The following is a 17800-nucleotide window of genomic DNA, read 5'->3' on the forward strand; positions in this document are numbered from 1 at the left end:
ATAAATAAATATTGGCGTTAGAAACAGGAAATTGTTTCAAATTCGTATTTTGGCTTTTATACAAATACAATTTTTTTTTTTAGATTTAATAATTAGTAATGGCGTTCTTCATCACTAAAAGCTCATTTCTTGCTAACATCTGCTTATGAAATATATGTATAGAAGAAAATGTATTAATACACTATATACCCATCATTCGGTTGAGTATATCATTCGATGTATCCTCCACTTAACAATTAGCAACAGTAAAATCGTATAAATATGACTTCATATGGTTTAGAATAAAAAACGAGCAACTACACGAATGCAGCAAGCATAAAACTAGTTTATAAAATAACTGCTAATTTTCATTCGCCTAACTGATTTTCCGCAAAATCCCGTCCTATTCCTATCACTCGTACCCCGAAATGTAAAAAAAAGTATTACATTCAACTATTAGCAGCAATCCAATCACGCAACAAGAAAAAAATAGAAGAAAAATGTACTACAAACAGGCCGCGTATTAGAGTATTCGAGTTATAATTAAGTATGAAAAATAGTGGCATTTATAAAATCGTGTACATTTTATGAGCATATTATAAATAATATTTTATTATTAACCAACTTTCCGATACTTCATCGTGCATACTTTTTTCTTGCGGAACAGGTTTTCGTTTTTTTTGGACATAAATAACTGTGTAGACAACTAGACACTGCATAAAAATTTAGCAAAAATTACACGTAGGCAAAACTAAATGTATTTTATAAACGTAATTCATTACAAACCGAATTAGCTTAACGCAGCTCATTAACCATATTAAGCAAACAGTTCATTAAACATTTTCAATGCAGTTTATACATTTATTTATTGAAATAGTTGTTGTTTGCAACGACATGTCTGCTCTATCTATTAAGTCCAGACTCATCTAACTTATACTCGCAGTTGTAAATATTCATAATTTGTAAACATAATATTTATCATGAAAAAATGCTAAGTTGGCTTCCAGAAAGAGTACATTTGCGCTAAATAATGCTGTGGTTAAGTAAAGCAAACCAAATTATGTCAATAATAATTAAATAATTGAAGTATATTTTGTTAAAGTTTACATCTCAATTGAATTTAAAAAATGCCTTGGTTTTAAAAAAACGCTACCTTTCAGTTTCAACTGGCATTCTTTAATCAAATAATTCCTTTCAGCTTTAAATGACTGCTATTATTACAATATTTCAATAACCATAATTCGATTTCCTTAAAATTCTCTCGAAATGAAAAAGCTAAAAATTATAAAACTTCCATATGCATTATTTTCGCTCTAATTATCTCTCCATTGTATATCACATAACTAAAAGTAATAAAAAATAGAAACAGTAAATATATTTGTACGAAGGGGAATAAGATTAAAAGTAATAACTTTTGCACAAATTTAAAAGAATTAAAACTAAGCTTCGAACAAAAAAATATCTGAACACGTATGCGTAATGGAATGAAATAAATAAGTTTTCAAAAAATTAAATAAAATTACAGATGTGTATGCCAAACAACTCAATAATATTAAGAGACCGCGAACAAAGCAAATATTTGTAGTTATATAAAACATAGTAAACCAAAATATTAGCGAAGCGCATACGAATATGAAATTTTCTTTTATTTAAGTTAAAAAAAGGCATTGTTACAATTTATTTTCAAAACCTCACCCTCAAAAAAGCTTCTTTCTTATTATTTTATTTTCACTTGTTTTTTTATTGTAAAAATTTTATGAAAAATTCCAATAGAAACGCTGGCGTTTCAAAGGGATATTAATATGAAGTTTATGTAGTATATGTATATATTTCAAAATACTGATTCAAGGCATTCATAATATATTAGCAAGCGTCATACAACAATACTCGCTCGTATATTCTGGAAATATTGCCAAACATGGCATGAATATATAACAAATGCTAAAATTGACTTTTTACTTTCCGCACCAAACAGGGTTCAGTCCGCGAAATACCAGCCCTTCACCGTATAAAATCCAGGTCAATACCGGTAACGTAGAACTGGCTTTTGTTAATTTGTGGTGTGTAGTTGCTAAAACCGGATAAAAAGTATTTGTTATCTTATTATTCTAACGTCTCAAAAAATTGCCGAGTGTATTGTCTTGTAAAGATCGGGTACACAATTTGCTGAATGGAAATTTGGAACATCAAATTGACTTTTTTTTATTTTATTTTTAATATCTTTTTCTAAAGCGTACTGTGCAAATTTGTGCATAAGTACGTAGCTCGTAGATGCATCATTTTTAAATTATCATTTATATGTATTTTAATTAAGAGAGTTTTACATAATAGATTCATGACGAAGGAGCCTAATGTTCATAACATGCTTGTGGTAAGGTGAAAAGAAGAATCGCTTTTAAGTAGGATCGCGTATCCTCAACTCTTACTATCCCTCGATGTACACACATTTGAAAGTATTTGAATATTTTTTAATTTTTTTGAATCTTGTTAAAATATTTTTAATTTTTTTTTTGATCTTTTTAAACACTTTATAATTTTTTGGAATCTTTTTAAATTTTTTATTTATATATATTTTATTTTATTTTTATTTTTTTTATATATGTATTTTTTATATTTTTTTCAAATTTTATTTTTTAATATTTTTTTTATTATTTTAGTTTTTTTTATATTTTAATTTAGTTTTTTTTTAAGCAAAAAGCTTTACCAATGTGGTGGATGGTATACATATTGTAATGTACATATGTATGTATGTATGATGGAAAATAGAGGCAATTACATAAGTACACCAGATTACAGTAGCGGTCGAAATAATAGCAACACTAAAAAATTTGACATACAGTTTATTTCATTTGCTCTCATTTGAAGTGCAAAAGCGACATTGGTTTTTATCATATTTATATAGAAATATGCGTACTATAACTATGCAGTTTTGGAAGCGAAAAAATATATATATGCTTAGTTTTAATAAACTGATAATATATATTTGTTTATCCCTTACATGATTCCCATAAATTAGGCACAACAATTTTCGACCGTCTCTGCCTTATAGTTATGAGCAATTTACAAATAAACATACAGACAACCTAAACTGGACACTTTTATTTGCCGTTTACTCGATAAGACGAGATGTTACGACAAACACAAGTATTTACATACTTACATTAAAAAAAAAAAATAATGATAAAAATTAAAAGATATATGTTGTTTAGTTTTGAAATGTTTTATAAGTGAAAACTATTGATATACTTATATAATGAAACTCATATATAATATGCATTAAATAAACAATAATAATAATTGACGAAGAAGAGGAGAAGAAAGTAAAATGAAATATGAATGGTTTGCAATATTAACTCTATATTTAAAGTTTTAAATAAGAACGAAATAAAATGGGGAAAAAAATTAATAAATAAAAATATATAAATGGAGTTACAAATGCAATGGTGTAAAGCTATAAGAAAGACACACTCATGCACACACATATGTATATTAAGTAGATATAAACAATTTACAATAAAAAATAATATTGTATGATGAAATAACGCTCTCATTATTATAAATAGTAATATAAACATACATTAACACATGCATGGATAAAAACAAAAACAAAAACATATACATACATAATTATATAAAAAGTAGTAGTTCAATTAAGATTGAAATTAAAAACAAAAAAACAAAAAAAAGGAAATAAATGCATAATCTAAAGAAGATATCACGGAATATTGAATGATATAATTCAACTAATTAGCGTACTAATTACATATATGGCGCTAGTTTAACGACAACTAAAAGCGAAAGTTCTTCAATAAATTATGAAAACCAAATTACTTAAAAACAAAACGTGTTAGGAAAAGAAGGGAAACGCAAAGTAAAACAAACTTCTTACTTGCTTTATATTTTAAACGTATAACACTGTCTATTTTAGTTTATAAATCAATTTGTGTTTTATTTAAATGTACTCGGCGACGCTCTGGATTCATGCATAACTTCATATATGTAAATGTTATACTCATTTTATGATTAAATATACTTACATACATATGATATGTACATATATGTATGTATATTATAAAACATACTTTCATAATTATATATACTACATACAAATAATGACACACACTTACTTACATATACATACACACATATATAAATATGCATATATATAATTATATGATATATATATTATAAATTATGAGAATTTTTAAATTGTAAAGAACAAAAAACAAATTGAAAATTATATTAAGTATAATTGATTTAAGATTAAAAAACAAAAACAAAAATGTGTTTTATTCAATCCATTAATTGTGATTTAAGAATTTCACTATCACTTCACCTTGCTTTCAATATGATATACTATTTGCGTTGATTGTAAATACAAACAGTGTTAGTCATCCAAATATTTGATCACTTTCTTGGGTCGGGTCACTTCGTCATAAATTCGAAATGGACTTAGTAGTCTGTAGTATATATATTAGGGTATTTATTAATTTCTAAGTTGACTTTTTTTGCAATCAATTCAGTTTTTGCCTTAAAAAAGGATTCAATGTAAAGATCTCCAATTTTATAACGTGGAATTTTCTGATATACATACATACATACATATGTACATAGTATGTATGTGTGTATGTACATACTGCATTAAGCAAGTGAATCAAAATTTTGCCCTTAAAAAGGATTCAATGTAAAGATTTTTAACTTAAAATTTTCATATGTATGTACATGCTACATATATATGTACATATAAAGTGGATTTTTTTGATATATTGAATTAAGCAAGTGAATCAAAAATTTAGCAAAAAGGGATATTTAATACAACATTTTTATTCTACAAAAAGGTCTTAATGATTTTTTCATAAAAACAAAATCGAGAAAAAGTTATACGCGCTCTTACTTATACTTTATATATACTGATATATTGATGAAAGTAAGTTATACATACATATATTCTATGTTGATTATACGACATGGTGTACCATTACATAACATTTTATGCAAAACATTAACTGCCTATAATAAATATATAAATATAAAAAAAAAACATCTTTTTTGTAGAGCAGAAAATTTGGAATTAGAATATGATTATTTTAAAGTTGTAGGTTTATTTGCTTGGGACATAAAAAAATTATTGCAAAAGAAAAAAATTCTATTCATCCAATAATCCAATTATTTTACTTTCTCTTTCGTTCTGGTCAGATAGGCATAAATTAACTCGTAACTTACACATTTACAAAGTTTTAAATAAATGTCCGTTACATATTTTTTTGGGCTGGCACTGCTTTAATTACAATCAGCTGATTTTACTCATTCGTGCTTCTTCTGGTTTTGCACATTTGTTTTACGTAAAAAGCCGCACAGCTGGTTAAAATACATTCTTTTAAGTTTAGTAATCTAATATTTGTCAATAAAAATCCACATTAAAACAAATAATGTCGCGAAATATATATCGTTTGGTGAACAACTGTAGTAAAAAACTACTTTATCGAGCACATGCTTGTCCATTGAGGTTGACAAACTCACCGGTCAATCATATACAGCGACGTTTTGCTGCCACAGATCCTACCAAAGGCAAGGGTCCGATTTCGTGGAAGAGCTTAGCTTTTATTGGTGGGGCCGGTGCAATCGGTCTAGGTTTTATGTTGTATGTAAAGAAGGAAAAAGAGGAGGCAATAATGCGCGAACGAAAAAGGCAATTAGGTAAAGCGGCGATTGGTGGCTCCTGGGAACTTACTGATTCGGAGGGTAAGGTACGCAAGTCGGAAGACTTTCTAGGAAAGTGGCTGTTGATTTATTTTGGATTTACACATTGTCCGGATATATGCCCAGATGAATTGGAAAAAATGTCAGCGGTGGTTGATGCAATAGGTAAGAAATTTCGTGATAATGTCTTTTTGTATTGATTTTAATTAGTGAATTTATAACTGTAGAAAAGTCACCACAAACTCCAGATATTCAACCGATTTTTATTACTGTTGATCCGGAACGTGACACCAAAGAAATTGTTGGCAAATATGTGAAAGAATTTTCTCCAAAGTTACTAGGTCTTACCGGTACTGTTGATGAAATTCGCAAGGTTTGCAAAGCATTCCGTGTTTACTTTAGCGCTGGTCCCCGCGACGTCGACAACGATTATATTGTATGATTTTTAATATGATATAACATATATACATCAATTATTCAAGTAATAATTTTTTCCTCAGGTGGATCACACTATCATCATGTACCTAGTCAATCCTGATGGCGAGTTTGTGGACTATTATGGTCAAAATCGCGATAAGGATCAATGTATAAGCTCGATATTAGTAAACATCGCCAAATGGAATAATTTGAACAAAAAATCTTGGTTTGGTTAAGATCATAAGCAATTATAGTAAGACTTTCCTTCTGGCTTGTATTATTAATTGAAAATATTTGAATTAGTTTGCATTTTTATTTTTAAATGCGCATAAATAGCGCAATAAATTTTCAAAAGTGAATATATGTACATAAGTAAACTTATTTTTACCTAAATGATGGAAAGCGTTTATATGTTTATTTATATGTGTTTAAATATAACCAATAAAAGTTAACCGGTTGAATACTTGTCGAAATTTGCAAGCCTAATTCGCAATTTGTTATAAATTCTTTGTAAAGCAAAAGTGTGGCATCTTTCTGTTGAAATGACATTTCAATGAAATTTTTATGTTGTCAGCACTGCTGCTGCACACGAAGCTTCTTTTTGACATTTCAAGCGCTGTCCACAGCATTAAAATAAATTACTTTTTGTGAAAACATATAAAAAACAGTGCAAAATGGTAAATATTTGATCAATTTTGTGGCAAAGTCGTTTCGTGCAATCAACAGTTTTTTAAAATACAATCAATAACACAAAATTATTAAGGTTTTGTGAAATTGCTTACTCGTTACACCTAACCTAAAACATTTGGTTGCTCATCGATTCCCACTTTATAACGAATCAATTTATAATGTATATTTATTACAGCGCCCTTTAATGCTGCAAGGACATGAGCGTTCTATAACGCAAATCAAGTTTAATCGTGAGGGTGACTTGCTGTTTTCATGCTCAAAGGATCAAAAGCCTAATGTGTGGTATTCGCTGAACGGTGAACGTCTGGGTACGTACGATGGCCACCAGGGCGCGGTTTGGTGTTTGGACGTTGATTGGACAACATCAAAACTTATATCGGGTGCCGGTGATATGACAACAAAGATTTGGGATGTTGAACACGGTACTGTGATTGCTTCGATCCCTGCCAAATCTTCTGTGCGCACATGTAATTTTAGTTATTCCGGCAATCAAGCGGCATACTCTACAGATAAGGCTATGGGTCAAAATTGTGAATTATTCATAATCGATGTGCGTACGGCAGATTCCAGCATTGCAGAACAGAATCCAATTTTGCGTATACCAATGTTACCTTCGAAAATTACTTCTATGCTCTGGGGGCCTCTAGATGAAACCATCATTACTGGTAAATTTTTTCAAATAAAAACCGATTTTTAGCTTTGCATGTAATATTTTCTGTTTTTCTAGGGCACGATAATGGACAAATTTCCATTTGGGACATTCGCAAAGGAGGTCGTGAGATTAATTCTGTAAATGATCACACCGCTGGTATAAACGATATGCAAATGAACAAAGACGGCACAATGTTTGTCACTGCTTCCAAGGACACATCAGCAAAACTATTCGATTCCGAATCTCTAATGTGTCTCAAGACCTATAAAACTGAAAGACCTGTGAATTCAGCTTCAATTAGTCCGATTATGGACCATGTAGTATTGGGTGGAGGCCAAGATGCTATGGAGGTGACAACAACATCTACTAAAGCTGGTAAATTTGATTCACGTTTCTTCCACTTAATTTATGAGGAGGAGTTCGCTCGTCTTAAGGGTCATTTCGGCCCCATTAACAGTTTGGCCTTCCATCCGGATGGCAAAAGTTATGCTTCAGGTGGTGAGGATGGTTTTGTGCGTGTGCAAACGTTTGATAGTACATATTTTGAAAATATCTTTGAGTAGATACATTCATGTATATATGTGCTTATTGAAATAGTTTACATTTTAGTCACCTCTGATAACCTTTTTGTAACTGTATTTATGTGAAATCGAAACTGGTACGCAAATATAATGTTTGCTAATAAAACAAACCTCAAAAGATATGTAAGAACAAGAAGAAAAGCAAAAATTGTTTTTTTTACTCGCGATTATGCCAATACATACTAATGTATTTATTTTTAACATTTATAATCAATAAGCATATTAAAGCAATGGTTTTATTGAAATGCTAAATGCGCTTGTCACATATATACACTCGCGCAAAATATAGAGATGCCCACTGATTAATCCTCTCTCCACAATGTCTATTTAACGCTTGTTTTCATCATCAGTTATTCCTTAGAAAAACGAACGCTTTGTTTTTTTTAACACAACAGGTTGGCCCTGCATCGCTGCATACTGTGCCGCAGTTGGAGCACAGCCGGGCGGCGGAGGAGGTATGCTCACAGCCCCAGCTGCAGTTGTGCGTATTTTGGCACCTGGCGCTAAAGACAGCACATGCGGTTCCTTCACATTGTTGAATGTCGGTGGTGCAGTAGCAGTAACATAATGGTGTTGATAGTATTGTGGCGGTGGTGCTGATGTGGTATAGCTTTGCATATAATTAGATGTAGCGTTATAATTAGAAGTTTGCATAAATGGAGCGGGAAATTGATTTGGTGCTCCATGATTTGAAGCAGACGCGTACATTCGTTGGCTCTCTTCATATGAGGGTGGTGGCGGCCGCTGTAAATACACACACATGTTTCAGGTATATACACAAACTATATTTTCATAAGTAAATTAGTTACATTATTGAAATTACTAAATGCTGCGTCATTAATGGAGGCTGGTACAGATGGTGACTCTGCTGTGGACATTAATTTCTTATCTGCAATAGACAGGTAAATATATACATTTTCCATATTAGCTGAATTTAAGACTTTCGAAACTATAAATTCTACCGTTAGACATTTTTATTTTGCCGGGAGGGGTTCCGTCGAAATTGTATTTTTATAAAACTTTTTATGTAAAAATTTAGCAGACTATAATTTTCGCGTTCATTTTTTTCTTGGATGAAGAATATATAAAATTAATGACATTTGTTTATATACGCTGACTCTAATGTCAAAACAAATTATGACATATGTATGCAGGGCTACACTGTTTACTATTTCAATAGATTTGACAGCGAGGTAAACACATACAGCTTAAATATTAATTTTATTTGGAAATTTAATTTTATTTCACGATATATTTTAAAAACAAATAATATGTTTATTATTTTTCGATTAGGTAAGTAAGAAATATAGTTATTTGTCCTCTACGCCGCTTCAATTTCCTCCAAAAACTTCCGGCATTTCTCTTTCAATACTTTTACTGCTTCAATGAAAATCACGTCAGGTTTAAGAGCTCCAACTGATTCAACGTTAAAAATGTAGTGATCGCGAACTCGAGACATTGTTACTGCGTTTTCCAACTGAGGGTATCTATACACGTTGCGGCTACAAGTATCATAACGAGCATCTTTAACATATGCACAGTCATTTTCATCAATGCCAATTACACCGGGGGAAAAGCACTTCTGTAAAAGAAATGCTTCTTTGCCTTCTATTCTACGGTTTAACTTGATTTCAGGTAACAATCTGTAGAACGCCGTGGCTACAGGTGAAAACTTTGCATGATCTTTTCCAATGCCTTTGACAGCTAATAAGCGCAGGTCTAGTTCATGACCAGGACGTAGTTGATTTATGAGTATATCGTCGTGTATGCAACCCACATCTGTTTCACTGAAAATTTGCGATTGTTTCCCTTTTGGTAGCCATTTTATTTGACCGGAATAGACCTTGTGGTTTTTATAGATTGTGTCGAAATTTGAAGAATCTTTTACATCTTTACGTCTTGTACACTTTACTTTTAATTCGAATTCTAAAGTATCGTGTTCATTTCCTTGATCACCACTTTCCTCTGTCTTATATAGAAAACGACGAGGATCTGCACGAAGTGGTATAAGACCAAGACGATGGGCTAATACTTCATCCTGCATTATAGATGTATTATTGTATATGTACACTTTTTCAATAGCCATACTGGGTACTTCACTAAGCATTAGACGACGGAAAGCATTTGCTATACCTGGATGAACTCCGATCATATCAAATTCCATTTCATTCCCATCATATCTGTAATAATATTTAATTATAAATTCCGGGAGTATACTAGAAAACAACTCGATATATTTACTTTACAACAACGATTTGAAATTTTTTCTTAAACGTTTCTAAATTGAAGGGCTCGTCAGCGAGTCCGTAATCATGCGGATCCTGTTTTAACTTGTGCTCATCCATATACAATCGTGGACGTTGAATATTAGTAGACATCTTTAAACTCGAATTATCTGGTTAATATAAAATGATTTAAATTTCTTTAAATATCCACTTTTTATGAAGATTGTAGTGCAGGCACGTGGGAAAAAGTTTTTGTTTTGATCTTAACTTCGTTTTGAAGACGCTAAATGTCAACAAAAGAAAGGGGAAAAATAGCGACCTAACTGAATAAAGTGTCCCGCCATTAATATTTTTCGTCAAAATAAGTGTATTTTTAAATAAAACTTATTAATACATATACCTATTATCTATTATATGCTGAAAAATTAAAAAATTTGATTCCACAAAGTGTTAATTTAAAAGAATAAACTAAAAGTATTCTTTAGCAAACAAATACAAATACAAATATATGGCATCACTCTGAGATCCTCTTCACTATTGTTATTTTTGCCGGGATGTATAAAAAGTCAAACTTATTTTCAATCTGGCGCATTTAAAAGATATTTTATATGCATAACTATAAAAGTTATGTGAAAAGAGTTTACGTGTTTAATAAAGTGTTTCCTTTTTTGCATTTTGATCATCACTATGGCAAAGCGATTCCAGCCATTCAAGGAGTTTGGGCGTAGCACAAAGAAGCCGAAATTGGATGTAAGCATAAACAAAGGACGTCCTTTAGGTCCCAGTCAGTCTTGGCCAAATCACATACGTTCAAATGCTGGTGAGGTACATGTGAAAAGTCCTGCTCGCAATAATGCGAACAACAATAATTTATGGGACGATGACGACGATGATGTTATACTATTGGCCACTCAAGTAGCCGAATCTCAAGTGGCTATTAAAACATCGGAAACAAATATTACTGACAGTGATATTACTTTCAGTGAATTCGCACCACATATACATGCCACCACGAGCACACAACGGCTTACATCAGTAAATGTTGGCCTCAAGGCCACGGTTAGTGCGCCTCCAAAGATAGAAAAGAACAATTTTTCCGAATTGTTCGCTGATGATGATGATTTTGCGGAGCTTTTAGACGTAGCTGGAAATGGCAAAAAAGAAAAAGAAATAGCTCGAGTGCAACATTTTGAGACAGAGAATGTATTTAAAAAACCAATGGCGATAGTAAATGGTAGAAATGGTATGACTATTACAACTCCACAAGCTTCACAAGTAAATACAGCTCAAACATCAGATGGTCAGCAAGCAGCGGCAAGACGTCAAGTTGCGACGGAGCGTCAAGTAAAAATGTTGATGGATCGTATGGATGCCTTAAAAGCAGAAAATGCTAAACTCACAAAAGATCTCAGTGAATCGAAGGCCAAAATCGAAAGCAAGGATGGAGAGGTAAGCTAAAAAACTATTTTGGTTTTTGGAAGGAAATTACATTTTTATTTCTATTGTAGTCTTCATTGCTACGCGATGAGCTGCGTCACATGAAGCAACAATTGCAAACATTGAAAATGGAAAAACTTATGAGTACCGAAGCTGCGAAAACCGAGTGCAAAACCAAAATTGCTGAGTTGACAAAACGTGTGGAGGCGAAGGAGTCGGAATTAAAGTTGCGCAAAGTGGAATACTCAGTGCTGAAGATGCGCCACGCCGATGAGACGCAACGTTTAGAAATGAGTATACGCAATGCCATTGCAGGCGATGTGCCTATGGAAGAAGATGTGGAGCAACCATCAAATAAACAAAATGAGCGCATCCTGTATCGTCTACGTGGTTTTTCATTACCCATAGGATTAGGTGACACCAACAACTCGCATCTTACGGAATTCAATGCAAATGCCTTCGAACGCACACAAGAGCGTGCCACAGGGAAACGTCAGTATACACCATTTCAATTAGAGTTGGACAATGCGCAAACGTTACTGGCACAATTACAGCTGCAACGACAGAAAGGGTCGTGGACTTCGACGGAAGCAGCTGATTTCAATGAACGTGCTATCGCGTCCGCTTGCAATGCGCTACCCGAGTTTTGGACATATGTGCATGGCTTAGAGTTTCCTAAGTACTGCAATGTGCATCCCTATCATGAATATGATTTGCGTAATGATGACTACACAAGCCCTAACCGCAATTTACACGCAGAACAGCAATTATGCGACGATGAGCGGGCAATTAGCTTGCGTCGTTATATTTCAGCTTTAAGCGTAATGTGTGGGCGAGCGCCAAATTTTGCACACAAACTACTGGCGCAACATCACAGCGACTATGCATTGCTGCAGGTAGCATGTCATGCCATCGCAAAGTTAGGCTACTCACGTGAGATTTGCTCGCACTTCGGCGTACTCGAGGCCTTTGCCGTTCTCTTGCGTGTGCTATTGCGACAAGTGCGCACAGGCGATAGCGAACACATAGAATTGCTGGTTGGAGGTTTACTAAAACAGCTGATATTTGTGAGGCCGAGTGCATGGATATTTTGTGAGTTATCTTATTGCGTCCTGGAGTTGACGCGTCTACCAAAGGCTTTAGAAGGAATTTGCGTAAACAGCGATGAGAGCACTTTTTACAGCGATCGCATGCGTTCGCTATATCGATTCTCGAACGATTCCTGTATACTGCAGGTATATGCGGGTCTGTTGGAGATTGCATTTCCACTAAATGACATATTGAGTGTGTCACATATGCAGCTATTAACCGTTATTTGTGAAAATCATGTGCGTTTCGCTCACTATTGTTTTATAAAGCCGCCCGATTTCATACACAAATTATTGCCCTCCTATGACGATGACGATGACGAGGAAGACGATGAGTCGGAGCAACAGGTAGAGGAAAGGAAAGTTCAAAGTTGTAAAAGCATTACATGCAAAAGCATTTCCAGTGAAATTTCTGTAAATAACAGTGAAATGGGTGCGACGGCTAATTCGACTTCTAATATGGAGAGTAGGTCCAAGAAATCAACGAATAGTAATATTGCAGCTCGCTGTGAGTGCTACACAAAGCTGTGCTTAAGCGTTGTAACGCTGCTATTTCAACTACTGCGACAATGGCGGTGCACAGGTCGCAAAATTGGTAAGTTCTGATGAAAGTGTTTAATATGTGTGAAGCTTATTCTGTTAATTGATTTGTTTTGTCTCTTTTAGAAACTCGGCGTGTGGCAGAGATTTCCCAGTTATCCGTACAATTATTGCACACAATTTTTTGTGATAACTATTCGACGCATCTTTTTCGTTATGCCGAAGAGACCACAAAGCATTACCTTTGGCTGATCTGTGAATGGTGGTCGGAAAATGCCGAACGCTTAAAATTTAGCAGTGCACAAAGTATGCTCAAATTTTAACGATATTAAAATTATTATATATATTTTTCACACTACGTTTTTCTCTTTTTTTCAGATAATTTTCTTAAAAAGTTGCGTGCTTTCCACATTATGCCAAAGCAGTTGAATGAGGAGGGCAATCCCGTCAATGTCCTTAACGATCTAAATGAATGGCATTCGCTAACCAATGATAGCAGGTCACGAAATCCCGACACTTCTGTGAATATCGCACTAGCTGTAGAAAAAATGAATATTATGCACTATGCTGGTGATGAAACAAAATTCTTCGAAGGTCTCAAGGGTTATGCCTTCAATTTTGAGTGATTATATCTTGAAGTAGTGTTGTAAGATTATTATGATTCCTATAAAAATGAAATAGGGTGGAAGACACTAAATTTTCTTAGTGCGTGCTGTTAAACCTACAATTATTTTTCTTGTTGCATAATTTGCATATACGATCCTTTGTGACTATTGTTGAATTGTTTTTTAATGTGTGTTATGGAAAAAGAAGACAATAAATGTAAAAATACTCTAAATATACGTCAGATGGTTCAATATTTCTTGTTTGAGGTCTTCTCGTTTTAAAAGTACTCATTTGGGTAGTAACGAATTTTCCAATTTTTGCCGTTGCTTAATTTTTTCCCTGATGTACTAGGCGCCCAGAAATGCATAGCAACAACAAATGTTTTTATGCACAATTCTTTTCGTCCTTTTGCCTCATGTTTATTTCATTTGTTTTGCTCGCACTACACGCGGAGCAACAAATTCGCCACCTTGCCACCTGTCGGACTATTTTGCCGATTTTCAATATGGCTGTTGTCGTGGTAGTGACAACCCTGTTTGAGGGAGAGTAATTTATAGCAAGTTGTTAATACTTGCTGTGTATTTCTGTTCGCCGGGTATTTTCAGAAGATAACTTTGATTGCATCCAACTTATTTTTTTTATTTTCCTCCTTACATGTTCTGGAACGCGCTAATTGTGTGCCTAAATTTTTGCAAATACCAGGCGCCCAGAAATGCATAACAACAACACATGTTTTTATGATGTGTCGGTAAGGCAGTTTGGAAGTTAGGTTGGTTGCCACATTATGCATGTGCAGTAATAATTAAATTTATTTGATTCTTCTATGATTTTGGTGGATCATAAAATATGTTTAAACAAAAATCGATATTAATTAATTTTACAAACATTTATTTTCGAATTAAATCAGTAAAACGCATAAATTATGTGAACAAAATTTGCTCAATTAAGCCTACACATTGTGTTATGTATTATAGTGTCGCACATTCTTAATCTTTCGATATAAAAGTACAAACCATTTATTGAGTAACACTATAAAAAAGCTATTATGTGCTAAATATTATTATTATATTTTCTTTTATAAATTTAGTACTTTCAAGTGATGTGTATAAATTGCATTGAAATTACTACAAATATGCTTACGAATAATAGATAATGAAAATATGCAGAAAAATTTTAAATTAATGAATTATGAAATTTTTTGGAATCAATTTTTGGTTATAGTGCAAAGAATATTTGGTGGCTATTTAAAAAAAAATTAAGCATAAAAGTCAAAAAATATAAAAAGTATTAAAAAAATTTTAAACAAAAAAATATGGAAAAAATAATAATAATAAAATAAAAAAACAAGAATGATGTGAAAAATAAAATAAATTAAAAAATTATTTATAATAATATTTAGAAAAATATAAAAAAATTATAAAAAAAAATGTTGATTAAAAATAAAATGTTAACAAATGTTATAAAAAAGAACTTATGAAAGTATCAACTCTTTAAATTTGAAACCAAAGATGAAAGTGAACGTCATTAGAATGACGGTTAAAGTGCCTTCAAATTAATTCAAACCATTAAGTCTCAAGTACAGCTGATTCACATATTTATGTGTTAAATTCGAAAAAACTCAGTTCAAAATCAAAACTTAATACTATTGTACTAATACTTAATTCATAAAGATGCGGTTTATATATTTAGTAAAAACGGTATTACTTAAAATAATCCGCAACACTAAAAACATATTCGAGTATTACAATAACAATAGGGTCCACAGAAAATCCATAAGTACAGACATGTAAGAGGGTCGGTAGGAAAGGTATAAAATACATTATTATCACCTAAAAATTAGAATTCGGTATAAAATGTAGTAATATACATATGTACTAATTACATATATATATATGTATATATGTATGTGCTCATAATATACTTCACCATATCCAACTAATTGGTGACATTACCATTTTAAGGGTGTACTTTTATAGATGTTAGCATTGGCTCTACAAATAAAAACAAAAAAACACACATGTAGAGCTATAAACAAATGGACGTGTGGACTACAGTATACTTTTAAATTGTGTCAAGGAGTTATGCGGGGTAGGGAAACATATCAATATAAACAATAAAATAAAAAGTAGTTCTTACTTCACAACTCCCTGCGCCTGTGCGGCCGTTAGCGTTATCAATGGTGTTAAACGCTCCACAAAACGCTCATGATTTCGTTCCAATTCTCGCTGATAGTCCTTTTGATCGCTCGATATTAAATTACGATTCTTCTTCAATGCGTCGGCACAACGTTTGGAGAATTCACGGAAACAAAGTCTCAGCTTATTTTGATGTTTGGTTGGTACCGTTACGCCATCAGAAAGATTCGCGAGAAAAACTGTAGCCATTTCCATAGGTCCCTGATTGACTGTGGTGCCGATGCAACCTTGCAAAACCATTTGTAATATTTTCGGATCGGCCGGTTCTTGATTGGTAGCTGCTGCAAGTTCAGCAGTCTTCTTGTGTATGTCCTCTATAGCCACTTCAATTGGTTCCAGTATGATTTGTTGTCGCGCGATCACTTGTATCCGTGTCTTTACGTAGGGAAAGTGATTGGCTGTGGTTAGTATGGTTTTACGTTTGCACTGCTCGTGTAGGTCGCCATGGGCTTTGCCGGATTTGGTAAATGGCGTGGCGAATATAAAACGTTCTATGGTTTAAGCAAAGAAATAATATTCAGTATATTCGTTTGAGGTTAGAAAAATTCAAACTTGTTTGCACTCACTTATATTGAAATTACGCTCGAAGTAGGTTTCACGATGACGCAGCTCATAAGTTTCGAAGTACGGTTCCACGTAGGTTATCTGTATGTAAGCCTTTTCGGGATCCAATGAATTAATGTCCACAGAATTAGAGTCTTTGATTATGTGGACTGAGTCAGGGCCAAAACGATCGGCATAAAAATTCTGAAAAGCGCATGAAATTTGTATAACGAATTTCTTGTTTATTGTTAGCGCCAAAACTCACCTGCAAGCGACTAAATATTTCTGGTAATTTAGTTAGCGTTGGTTCCTTGTAAATGAATTCTTGCTGATCCAAATCACCGAATTTCGTGCCATAGAACCCCACACGGAAGTACGTGCCAAATACACGTTTTCCCTGCAGTTGTGCGATGCGATTGAAGGCCTCTTGAAGTTTACCATGAATTTTGCCCAATTTCTGAAAATCTCGATTCGCCTCACAAATGGGTGTTAAAATTTTATACACCTCATTCATGGCCTCGTACATGCCAGCGATTTGGAATGAATTCGATGCTTCTTCCAGCAACACTTTCAGTCCACTTTCGGTAAAATGATTGCCCAAACAAATGCCATCTTCGCCAGGACTTAGTACATCATCTGAAACGGCTGACTCCATGAGCGCATTTGGTGTGACACGTTGAAAGCTAACGGCGCCAACGGGTAAGTGCGTTTGCGACTCCAACATACTGAGATATTCAGCAACCAGCGCCGCCGAATGTACATAGCACATGGCTGCTTCGGTGTGATTGGCGCGCTCACGATGTTTCTTCGCCATATTCTCCAACCAGGTGAGCCGTAAGTCTGGATTGTTTTGATAACCTTTGGCAATGCGATGCATGAGATCGAGCAGCATTTCAGGATCCTCTTGGTACTCTTTCATTTTAACGGTATCGGAAAGTATCATGTGCAAATTGAAGAGAAGATCTTGAACTTGTTCGGGAAACGAAGTTTCTTGTAGATCCTGATCGGATTCGGCGTAGACGAGTACAGTTTTCAGCGCGCGACGTAAAGATTGCTCGCTGAATGCAGGGCTAGTACCGACCAGCGAGCTGAGCGACATAGTCACTTGCATTTTAACGCGGGCAAAGTTCTAAGTAGAAGTGAGTTT

The 17800-nt window shown here is 33.5% G+C and overlaps 6 protein-coding genes across 10 annotated transcripts in view; 3 read left to right on the top strand and 3 right to left on the bottom strand.

Annotated features, from left to right (window-relative positions):
* Positions 1–5306: 5306 nt before the first annotated feature.
* On the top strand, positions 5307–6492 carry LOC120768114 (protein SCO1 homolog, mitochondrial). The gene is made up of 3 exons (XM_040094661.1): positions 5307–5844; positions 5907–6115; positions 6180–6492. The coding sequence occupies exons 1-3, from the start codon at positions 5409–5411 to the stop codon at positions 6330–6332; spliced, it is 798 nt and encodes a 265-aa protein (XP_039950595.1). The 5' UTR covers positions 5307–5408; the 3' UTR covers positions 6333–6492.
* Positions 6493–6681: 189 nt separating this feature from the next.
* Positions 6682–8167, top strand: LOC120767319 (eukaryotic translation initiation factor 3 subunit I). The gene is made up of 3 exons (XM_040093253.1): positions 6682–6773; positions 6962–7451; positions 7514–8167. Exons 1-3 carry the CDS (start codon positions 6771–6773, stop codon positions 7999–8001), a joined length of 981 nt encoding a protein of 326 aa, XP_039949187.1. The 5' UTR covers positions 6682–6770; the 3' UTR covers positions 8002–8167.
* LOC120767320 lies at positions 8168–9128 on the bottom strand. The gene is made up of 3 exons (XM_040093254.1): positions 8982–9128; positions 8829–8908; positions 8168–8763 (listed from the first exon to the last, which is right to left on the bottom strand). The coding sequence occupies exons 1-3, from the start codon at positions 8989–8991 to the stop codon at positions 8377–8379; spliced, it is 477 nt and encodes a 158-aa protein (XP_039949188.1). The 5' UTR covers positions 8992–9128; the 3' UTR covers positions 8168–8376.
* Positions 9129–9234: 106 nt separating this feature from the next.
* Positions 9235–10485, bottom strand: LOC120767318 (DNA-directed RNA polymerases I and III subunit RPAC1). The gene is made up of 2 exons (XM_040093251.1): positions 10261–10485; positions 9235–10199 (listed from the first exon to the last, which is right to left on the bottom strand). The coding sequence occupies exons 1-2, from the start codon at positions 10395–10397 to the stop codon at positions 9341–9343; spliced, it is 996 nt and encodes a 331-aa protein (XP_039949185.1). The 5' UTR covers positions 10398–10485; the 3' UTR covers positions 9235–9340.
* On the top strand, positions 10458–14151 carry LOC120767317 (ATR-interacting protein mus304). Its single transcript, XM_040093250.1, has 4 exons — positions 10458–11693; positions 11753–13364; positions 13436–13615; positions 13688–14151. Exons 1-4 carry the CDS (start codon positions 10932–10934, stop codon positions 13933–13935), a joined length of 2802 nt encoding a protein of 933 aa, XP_039949184.1. The 5' UTR covers positions 10458–10931; the 3' UTR covers positions 13936–14151.
* A 1197-nt stretch (positions 14152–15348) lies between these two features.
* The window catches only part of LOC120767463 (dedicator of cytokinesis protein 7), a 66632-nt gene continuing 64180 nt past the window's right edge, over positions 15349–17800 (bottom strand). For 2 of the 5 annotated variants that reach the window (XM_040093551.1, XM_040093546.1), the window contains 5 exons: positions 16919–17782; positions 16677–16857; positions 16052–16601; positions 15868–15906; positions 15349–15637 (listed from right to left, as the gene is read on the bottom strand). In XM_040093551.1, the coding sequence (XP_039949485.1) occupies positions 15616–15637; positions 15868–15906; positions 16052–16601; positions 16677–16857; positions 16919–17782 (1656 nt within the window). In that variant the 3' untranslated portion in view covers positions 15349–15615. Of the gene's footprint in view, positions 15907–16051; positions 16602–16676; positions 16858–16918; positions 17783–17800 lie in introns of all 5 variants that reach the window. The other 3 variants (XM_040093549.1, XM_040093550.1, XM_040093547.1) reach the window with 3 other exon arrangements.

This window comes from Bactrocera tryoni, chromosome 2 (assembly GCF_016617805.1).
Source record: "Bactrocera tryoni isolate S06 chromosome 2, CSIRO_BtryS06_freeze2, whole genome shotgun sequence".
Taxonomy (NCBI): Eukaryota; Metazoa; Arthropoda; class Insecta; order Diptera; family Tephritidae; genus Bactrocera; species Bactrocera tryoni.

What these genes read in the sequence shown, in the direction of transcription:
- LOC120768114 (XM_040094661.1), top strand. Translation starts at nt 5,409, where the DNA reads ATGTCGCGAAATATATATCGTTTGGTGAACAACTGTAGTAAAAAACTA. An exon ending in AGCGGTGGTTGATGCAATAG is followed by an intron (nt 5,845 to 5,906) that starts GTAAGAAATTTC and finishes TTATAACTGTAG; the next exon opens with AAAAGTCACCACAAACTCCA. An exon ending in ACGTCGACAACGATTATATT is followed by an intron (nt 6,116 to 6,179) that starts GTATGATTTTTA and finishes TTTTTTCCTCAG; the next exon opens with GTGGATCACACTATCATCAT.
- LOC120767319 (XM_040093253.1), top strand. An exon ending in AGATGAAACCATCATTACTG is followed by an intron (nt 7,452 to 7,513) that starts GTAAATTTTTTC and finishes CTGTTTTTCTAG; the next exon opens with GGCACGATAATGGACAAATT.
- LOC120767320 (XM_040093254.1), bottom strand. An exon ending in CATTTAGTAATTTCAATAAT is followed by an intron (nt 8,764 to 8,828) that starts GTAACTAATTTA and finishes GTGTATTTACAG; the next exon opens with CGGCCGCCACCACCCTCATA.
- LOC120767318 (XM_040093251.1), bottom strand. Translation starts at nt 10,397, where the DNA reads ATGTCTACTAATATTCAACGTCCACGATTGTATATGGATGAGCACAAG. An exon ending in TTTCAAATCGTTGTTGTAAA is followed by an intron (nt 10,200 to 10,260) that starts GTAAATATATCG and finishes ATATTATTACAG; the next exon opens with ATATGATGGGAATGAAATGG.
- LOC120767317 (XM_040093250.1), top strand. Translation starts at nt 10,932, where the DNA reads ATGGCAAAGCGATTCCAGCCATTCAAGGAGTTTGGGCGTAGCACAAAG. An exon ending in TCGAAAGCAAGGATGGAGAG is followed by an intron (nt 11,694 to 11,752) that starts GTAAGCTAAAAA and finishes TTTCTATTGTAG; the next exon opens with TCTTCATTGCTACGCGATGA. An exon ending in AAAATTTAGCAGTGCACAAA is followed by an intron (nt 13,616 to 13,687) that starts GTATGCTCAAAT and finishes TCTTTTTTTCAG; the next exon opens with ATAATTTTCTTAAAAAGTTG.